The 9,769-nt window shown below is 37.4% G+C and overlaps 1 protein-coding gene across 2 annotated transcripts; it reads left to right on the top strand.

Annotated features, from left to right (window-relative positions):
* Positions 1-6,087: 6,087 nt before the first annotated feature.
* On the top strand, positions 6,088-7,831 carry LOC133524953 (intraflagellar transport protein 57 homolog). Of its 2 annotated transcripts, none has more exons than XM_061861116.1 (2): positions 6,088-6,232; positions 6,495-7,831. In XM_061861116.1, exon 2 carries the CDS (start codon positions 6,503-6,505, stop codon positions 7,628-7,630), a length of 1,128 nt encoding a protein of 375 aa, XP_061717100.1. In that variant the 5' UTR covers positions 6,088-6,232; positions 6,495-6,502; the 3' UTR covers positions 7,631-7,831. The 2 variants fall into 2 exon arrangements, with proteins under 2 accessions (XP_061717100.1, XP_061717101.1); XM_061861117.1 differs by lacking the exon at positions 6,088-6,232 and adding an exon at positions 6,273-6,340.
* Positions 7,832-9,769: the final 1,938 nt, after the last annotated feature.

Here is a 9,769-nt window from a genome sequence, read left to right as displayed (position 1 = left end):
GTGTTTGTAAACTGTTTAATAATAATGAAAAACTCACAGATGTGGATATATTTAACTGTACAACTACTTTACTGAAAAAAGCATTCACATGATATGTATTAAGAATATCTAAATAAGCATATTTTTTCTAATAATTGAGATATATGCATCTTTGGTTGTTATTTAGCTTAAATTTCACATGACTTTGATGTTCACTTTTATTTTTAGGTGTTAATCAACTTGTACTGTATATAGGCATGCTGTAGATATTTGTTTAAAGTATTGTAAAAATTGTTTGCATTTATATACGATATTTTTGTATTCAAAAAGTGCATTAGCTTCGTATTTTGATATGTAAATTAAGGAAACTATAGGTCAATTTACTGCTGCTTAATCTACTGTTCAATGTTATTGAATGACTGTTTGTTTCTGAATAAAAAGAAAAAAAAAAAAAATATGTTCAATAATGTTAATATACAGACAGGAAAATGGAGACTATGTTTGTATGGAAAGGCGGTTTCTGCCGGTGACGACTGGCAGAAACCGCCGCAGACTTTCGTCTTAAGTCTGCTTTTACGACGAACTCTGTTTTTAGAGGTCTGTACTTCAAAAGGAAAAAAGGATCCCTTATAGGTTCATTTTGTTGTCCGCCCGTCCGTCCGCCCGTCCGCCCGTCCGTGCATCTGTTTGTCAAGACCCTTTATCTCGGGAAGGCGTGGAGGTATAAAGTTGAAATTAAAACCATATACTCAGGTCTACAGTCCCTTGAGGCTGTGAAAAAAAAAAACTTCTAAGTTACCGCAAAAAAAAGTTACGGCAGTTTATGCCGCAAAAAACGTATATTTCGACACTCTCTAGGGAATCAAAATATATAGGGTTTACTTCGCGTGATCCCGTGGACTAGGAAGTGCTCCCGGTACTAGTTTTCTATATAAATACAGTACTTCCAGGGAATTCCCGGGTCTCGCCATACAAACGACCTAGAACTATGATATTTGGCAAGTAATATCATCTTACAATACAAGTACAGAGAAAAGTCTCAAAACTATACATTTGTAAAAAAAAGTTAATTTTGTACGGAACCCCCGCTCGGGATAAATACGTCTTTCAGAGAGGACTATTATGCCCACAAAATCAAAAATTATTTATGGCAGTTTTTAACAACTTTGTAAATTTTTATGTTATTTTCTGTTATGTACGAGTATTCTTGCGATTATTAACAACTTTTAAATGAGGTGCCTGGATGCTGATTCATGAGATAGTTTATATCATATATCGAAAGTTCATCAGCTATTTTATTCGTTTTTTGGTACACAGATTTAATGGGGACAGGTACCCACGAACGGTAAGGGATGCGGTTATTAATGTTTTTTTTTTATCTTTACTACCTATAAGTACGTAACTGTGTGTGAGAAGTCTTCACCCTAACCCCCTGCCTGTGTCCAGCATTGATGGTGATTTATTGATATTTTGAGAGAATGGACGAAGATCGGAACGTAAAAAGAGCATACCTGGGTCGCCTAGCAGGAGGACGTCCTATCGGACGCCCTAGGTATCGCTGGAGCGACATGGTGGAGGCGGATCTGCGCGAGCTTCGAGTCTACAATTGGCGAGAGGTCGCACAGGACCGAGAAATGTGGCGCTGTCTTGTGTCGGAGGCCAAGTCTACTCATTTTGGGTCGCTGAGCCAACGGAGTAAATAAGTAGTTAATAAAATTGAGTTTCCACTTAAGATTGACCGGACCCTAAAGCGGTCGGTAAGTATAGGTATAAGTACAACCATGTTTGCATGTCTCGTAATGAGGTAGAATGTAGATCGTAAACTTTTTATACGCGGTCTGCCATGTCGACATGTGATATCAAGTGCCTTAAATATTCAATTTAGTAATCAAATCCTTGACTTGATTGACTAAAAGATACCTGACAGTGGGTGGGGCATCTTGGTTTTAAAACCGATGGCTGCTGGTTCAGAAAGGTTCTTGAGTGAATAGAGTCAATAAGTAGGTTAGGTGGACCAAAATAGTGGCTGTTTTCGGCGAAAGGAGCGCCTGGCGTCTGTTGGCTCGTTAAGTGAACGACATTCGGAAGATTGCGTGTCACTTTTGGATGAGATTAGCTTAGGACCGGGACAAGTGGCGTACTCAAATAGATACCTATGCTCTGCGGTGGGCAATATAATAGAAGGCTGATATGGTGATGCGGAACACCCCCTGGTTACCACACAGCATATAGTTTCTTTCCCGAAAATCATAACCCAAAGAAGAGAAAACCGTTAGACAATGTTGTGCATAAAGTTAACGACGACGTGTTGCTTCCTGAATGACTGATTTCGCTGATAAAAATACAAATATAACCCCAAAATAAGGCTATATCGATCAAACATTTACAGAATGCCCGTTTAAAATCACCAGACATTAGGTTTGAACGGTTCAGCTTTTAAGAGCATAATTAAGGAATAACCAGTATCTTATCTAAGTGCGTGTACCTATGCAAATCTTAATTTTCGAGCAAAACCATTGAGGTATGGTACCAGAGTAGGCATCTCTAATAAAATGTTTCCGCACTTCAATGAAGTGCCAGCACTTCATTGCGTTTAGTACGTCTCCTACTACTGGCGAGATGTAACAAAAAATATATATTAAAAATGCCTTAGTGCGTTATGAAAATGTATTCAAATAATATCGAGAAACATAATAAAAGCAATATAATAATAATTCCCTGCAAAAAACTCTTGCTTTTAAAGCTCATTTTGAAACGTCACTTTATACACTCGCGGTGGTACGCCATTTTCTTTAGCCCATAGATTATATTTCGCAGATGTAACACGTAGGTACTAATGATTACCTACCTTATTGTTTGCAGAATACAGAATAATATACACAATAATGATATATTACTCTTTATCTCGTAATTTTTTGTAGCGTTTTTCTTATATTCTAAAAGTATATTATGCTACAAGCGCGATTTGATAAAAATTGCTACGAGTACGAGACACAAATTGAAAGTGTGTTATGACTATTTTTATACATTTTAATATTGTCAGTGTCACATATGTAAATCAATTTGAATACAAATACATTTTATCTAGATTCTTAACAGTGCGTATGTAGGCAGATTGTACAGTTGTCATAACAGTTTCGCCTCTGGCCACCTAAGTTTATTCTTTAGCTTAGTGACAGACGTCAAACGCCGAAAATTGCGGAAACAATTTGTTCTCGATAGCCTGTCTAGTACGTAGTACATTTCTGTCAGCGAGCAAAATGGCTAGTCAGACACAGCAAGGGAGAGACTGAGACTGGAAGTTCCACCGTAAACGTCAAATTTCTATGAAAATATTATGTTTTATACTGACACTTTGTCACTGTCAAAGTCGGTGTACAGTACCCCTAGTGTAACTTTGATCGACATCATAACGTGACGAACGCGTTTGCGTTAAGTCTCATTTTGTATAGGATTTTGAGTTTCCAAAACGTCCCGCTTGGCGCGCTCTTTCGAAATCCAATACAAAATGAGACTAAACGCAAACGCGTACGTCACGTTTGGAAATCGAATTTATTTACACTAGGGGTACAGTTAGCTTAGGCGGACTCGATGACATAATGAAACTGTAAAGACAATTTCGACCTGACAACAACACATACCTAAACTGAAATAAAAGTCATACTTATTATACGAAAGAGAAAAGTGAACAAGGCCTCCAGTGTCCAGGGCTGGAATCACCTATAAGTACTATTCAGCCACGCGGGCCACGGGGGCATGGGTCGAATTTTCTCAAGTAGGTATACATATGGTATACCTACAATAGAATCTCGCTTGCCTGCTTGGTCTTACACACTTTTTCTTTCGACATCCATTTCAGTTTATAATTTATATATGTAGTAGGTGAGAAGGCGGGGTTTCTACTTGAAGAAGCACAAATTAAAAATAATTTAGTTTGTTTCCTAATAATGAACATAATTAGTATATGTTTCAATAAGATTGCCATACAAACGGTGCTTTCGGCGCGTAGATGTACAGTCGCCATCAGATATATCGGAGCGGCCGAGATGCTCAAAAATATCTGAACACGCATCTAACGTCTTGACAATAGAGGCGTGTTCAGATATTTGTGAGCACCTTGGCCGCTCCGTTATATCTGATGGCGACTGTACGCTGGCTCACTCACGGTGGAATTCGTGGATTTATTGTCTTAAAACTGAAATTTTAGCCTCTTCAGTTACATTCTTAGTAAAAAATACTAGTTACTAAGCGTGTAAAGACATCAGGATATAATTTCGATTTTAAAGCCAAACGTTCATCTTCTGTCAGGTCGATCATCTTTTAGTGCCACTACCCCACCTGACCATTCGTATACCTTATAATAATTATTAGTTCCCAGGTGTTTTTCTAGGCATTTCCACAAGTAAGTACCTCATCATTTGTACCTATAGCATACAAGAGCTGAGTTTTTTCGGTCCCACCATTGAAATAATTTTCTTGTAGATATTTAGTTTGAAGTCAAAGTGCTGTAATATATATCTAGACTGTGCTAAAAGCCTAGAAGCTGACTCATAAGGAGCAAAAACCAGCACAGCCGACCGTTAAGTATTCGTACGTGTTTGGTCGTGCCTAATGACTCAGCACGAAGCTTGCTAAATAAAAGAAATCTGGTTGTAGGTAAACATACAAATGTATTGTTAACCGGCTATACATGCAAGAATTGTGTCACATATTGTCATTCTGTAGTAAAGTTTGAAGCACTTGAAGCAGTCTAACCTTTTAAAAAATTGTTATTCCTTTGACGAAACTGTTCCCAGGGTAGCAATTTTTAGAAAGGAATGGGGGGGGGGGGGGAGAGGAAGCAGATTTTATTCTGAATCAATACCAAGCAAACGGAAACTCGGAATATAACTATTTTTTAATTTACCTGGTAGCTTTGTCTTAGTGGAGGTTCTTCAAACATTAAAAGTGGATTTTAAGGGACCTGAACTTTTAACGACCTATCTGGCCTAGTGGGTAGTGACCCTGCCTCTGAAGTCAATGGTCCCAGGTTCAAATGCTAGTAAGGGCATTGATTCGTGTGATGAACACGGGCATTTGTTCCTGAGTCATGGGTGTTCTCTATGTATTTAAGTTTTTATAGATATATATCTATTATAAGTATATATCGTTGCCTAAGTACTTACAACACAAGCCTTATTGAGCTTACTGCATGTAGGACTTTCAATTTGTGTAATAATGTCCTATAATATTTATTTATTATTTATTTAAAAGGGATGGCGAACTAGATCACCAGATCAGCGCGTTGTGTGTAGATTGCAGATTTGAGACAATATTTTTGCACTGACCACCTTCATCTGTATTTGCAAATATGAGTGTATATATAGTACCTATGTATAAGGTTATAGTACAATGTTGTTAAACACAAAACACCTATTTTTATATCCCTACAACGCGGTTGCCAAGAAATGCAAAGTAGCTATAATTATCCAATTGTTTTTAATTTTGCCCGTGTGCGATGGAAGAGTAATTAATGTCCGACCCGTGCCAAAAGCGGGCAATCGCTTCCCAGACCTTCGCGGGTAATGAGCAACACGCCTAAATTAGTCACTATACCACAGAATAACTAATAGTCCTCCTATACGATACAGCCAGTGGGTATATTACTAGTTGTAATCACATACTATTACGTCGGGTGTATTCGGTTATCACACTGTTCGGAGCAGCTACTTGGGTGGCGGGGCAAACAGGGCATTGAGAGGACTGGGCTCCAAAGGTTTTATAGTGAAAAAAAGTATGATTTTAGATGACTCGTAGAAAAAGTATTGTATACAATAGTGATATAATCAAGCTCTCTATTATACATTGAGCTCATTAAAATGGATCATAGTTTTGAACACGTTTTGAAGCTACGGTGGAATACCTTCAACACAATCACATTCACATACATATACCTCCAAAATCATATCCCTTTTGCCTTTTTTCGTAGTAGATCTTATTTTAAAAATAGACTGCATCTAAGCTTTACTATGTTTTTCATTGTGTCCTGCCTGTCTGTATGTCGTAAACCGTAGCATAGATTGGAACTCCGCAGTTGTGCAGTGTTGACAACCAGTTGTCATAGCAACCCCGTGTATCAACTTCAATAATACTATATCTATACCATATCTATGCTTCAATACCATTGTCATAGTGTCAAATTACCCAGTTCAACGCCTGATCCAACGTAGAATTATAGATAACCACTGTGTTTAAGTACTGCAATTAATTCAAGGTGAGTTACATAGAGTAATTTAAACTTATTAATCCTTAGAGAGAGAGAGCTCCCCGATCTCCTAGGGCAAACTAAACAAAGATAATATAGCAAGCATTATCTAGATAGGTTTGTATAATATGTATTCTTCGGGCATGCTAATTTGAAGCATCACTCACCAGGCTCTTTATCGATATTCTAAGTTCTGTCTCGTCTACGTGGGAAAACAATTCATTGGTGTTAAATTCGATGCGGAAATACCTACGTTTTTTTTTTCTTTCAGACTTCAAAATGGATTTGAATCTAATGGATAAGCTACGTTTACTAAAAATAGACACGGAATTACGACCTCAGATAAAAATGAAGCCGATGAGTCGATACTACTTCATCACCTCCACCAACCCTGGGGAACAGTTCTTTGTATTCGTGTCGACCGCTGCGTGGCTCATCAGAAAGGCTGGGAAGGTATTCGAGCAGCCACAAGAAGAAGACGACCCCAACTCCACCATAGCCAACATTATCGAAGTTTTACGAGAAAAACAAATAACAGTAGATTTCTCTTCACACAAACTCAAACAAGGCTTCGGAGAAGAGGTCAGCTACATACTTAACATACTAGCTGATGAGGCCATGAAAAAAGAAAACTTCGTTTGGCAGAAACCAGTTATAAACTTAACTGATACTGAAGAAACTATTGATGACATAGATCAAGTGGAAGACGAAACAGAAATAACGTTAGACAAGGTCGAAGAAGAAATGGCGATTTATTCCGAAGAATCTGAAGGCGAATTTGTAAGTGAAGACGATAAAGAATCGACTAACGTGGCGGATAAGGTTCACGATTGGGAAGCATGGAAGCTGGAGCTAGAGAGAGTTGCTCCGGCGTTAAGATTAAAGATAACTGCCGACGGAAGAGATTGGAGGGCGCGACATGCGCAAATGAAAACTTATCGGGATGAACTATTTAATAGATTTAAAACTACCGGTACACAGCTCAATAAACTCCATGGCAACATAAGTTCAGCTATGGATAAAATAGCAGCTAGAGAGAATATCTTAAATGAACAATTCGAGCCCTTGGTTAAAGAATATGGCGCGCTTCTCGATGAACTGAGTAAAGTTACTAATGAATATAAAGAAGTAAGCGTAGGCGTCACAGAAAGGCAGGAAATGTTGAACGAACTGACAGCTAAAGTGGAGAATATCAAGCAAAAAACAGAATCTAAGGGATCGTCGATGAACGATAACTCTCCTCTTGTTAGCGCAAAGAAAGCTGTCGCGAATTTGAAGAAGGATATACAAGAGTTGGATTTTCAGATAATTGTCCTGCTTTGGTTGTTGACTACCAAGGAAAATCCTAATAATAACAATTTATTAGGAAATATGGAGTCAAGAATGGTGACCAACGAAGTATACTGAAAATTATTTGATACATTAAGCTTAATCGAATAAAGGTAATTTTGACACAAAAAAACTCGGGACACAATTCTGAATTTAATTAAAAATACATTATTATATACATTGCATTTATTATGTATTATAAAACTTATATTTACTACAACAACGATGAAAATGATTTAATAGAATAGCTTTACGTTATAAAATACTCTTTCGCATTTGTTTTAGAGATTTCATTTCTAGATCGAGAATTTGATCACTTAGGCTACGTCCGGGCATACAGGCAGCTTGCTTAGCGCCTAGAGCCTAGCGAGTCACCTAACGAGTAGCTTCTAACATTCTAGAGTTTTCGCGACCGGCCGCACTGCGCAACTGACGCCGAGCTAGTCGCTTAGCGTGTATCGGTAAACAAACGTTTTATATTTTGCCGGTTACGTCTGCACAGAATGCAAGCTACTAGGCGCTAAGCACGTCGCCTGTCTGTACGGACGTGGCCTTATTCATGATCTTCGTAATAATTCTTGAAATGAAGCATCCATTTGTACTGTATTATACTTACAGTAAACTGTAACTTATATTTAATTAGGTATTTGGTGTTACGCTTTCATAAAATTAATCAATTTTCATAGCTGCAATTTGCTACTATTACAGATAAAATAACAACAACTTGAAATACGAAAATTATTCATCAAATCTTATTATATATCGTAACATTCTCTCTTACAATATTAATATGTACCTAATTTAACATTTTAGTGGTAAAGTACTTCTTTGGAATAACTACTTATAAAAATATAATCGATACAATTGTCATGGTATTCATTCATGGGGAATGTGGCCTTTAAGGCCTGTGTACACCGGACGCGCGTGCGTATACATGCACATGCATGTGTGCGTTGTAATATTCAGACTTGTATAAGAGACGGCACATCGCTTGCGTGACGTGCGCATGCACGGCCAACACTTACGCACGCGCACGTCTACGTAAACGCCGCCGGTGTGCTCTGGCCTTTAACTTATAGTTATACTGACAGGTATTCTGAATTAAGATGATTAACCTGACAGTACCTTAAAAAATATTTTATGATCTGAATAATAAAAATAAATAAGTATTTTTTGTCCCTGAGGACATTTGTGTAAAACTATGATTTTGACCTAAAGGTAGTTAAAAACAACTGTGGGAACAAATGAAATAATTTTTATCGAATATTATTATTTGCGTTTTTAAGTAGTAATCATATATACGAGTATACTATATTATATAAATTATAAACTGAAATAGTCTGACTGAGACTTGAGGGCTTCGTCACTTTTTCTTTAATACATGACGTCTATTGCAGTTTATGAAGTCACTTTGTTATAAAAAATGTAAAATCACAAAATGTCTGCATGTTAGTTTCTTTTTCGAATTCTGAATACGAGTTTAAGAGTCACATGAACCTCGCCGCTGCCATACAATCTGGGTTATTCCCACTAGTTACCATCAAATTGTTACCAGTGGTAACTACTGGGATTTTTTTCCCCACGTTTTACCTCTACTCTAACAACATTTTGGTGGTAACTACTGGGATAAAAATCTCACCACCATTGGTAAAAGGTGGGAAAAAAAATCCAAGTACTTACCACTGGTAATAACTTGGTGGTAACTAGTGGGAATAACCAAAAATCTAAGCTACGCTCTTATTTTAAAACGTCTTGCTGAAATGAGATGAACGTTAACAGAGTTTGATATATGTTTGACATAGGTTTGTGTCCTCTACGTGACATGCGTATTATACTTATTTAATTCAATGATATGATCTATACCCTCACCATGACTTTTACGCGGCCTTAAACGCTAGGAACTGCGTCAACTCAAACGCAGTGCATCTCACTTGCAAGAAAGTCAGTACGACGGAGATGCATTGCTAGTTTACGTAATCGCTAGCGAATATGTCCGTGTCATAATCGTGGTAAGGATACTAATTAAAAAATATGTGTGATTTATTTACGAATTACTTTGAAAATATAAGTAGGGCAGTATGCAATAGGTGGGAATCGGTCTTTCGTGGCCTTTTATATGTCAAACATAATTGTGATTTACACGTCGATATTTAAAACAGCAAAACTCGAATCATTTAAGTTTGTTTTTGACGTCAGGCTTTTTCCAGTTTTTTTTAA

This window comes from Cydia pomonella, chromosome 14, assembly GCF_033807575.1.
Source record: "Cydia pomonella isolate Wapato2018A chromosome 14, ilCydPomo1, whole genome shotgun sequence".
NCBI classification, from domain to species: Eukaryota; Metazoa; Arthropoda; class Insecta; order Lepidoptera; family Tortricidae; genus Cydia; species Cydia pomonella.
This window is presented reverse-complemented; position numbering and strand designations above follow the sequence as displayed.

Coding starts and splice junctions, on each gene's coding strand:
- LOC133524953 (XM_061861116.1), top strand. CDS start 6,503: ATGGATTTGAATCTAATGGATAAGCTACGTTTACTAAAAATAGACACG.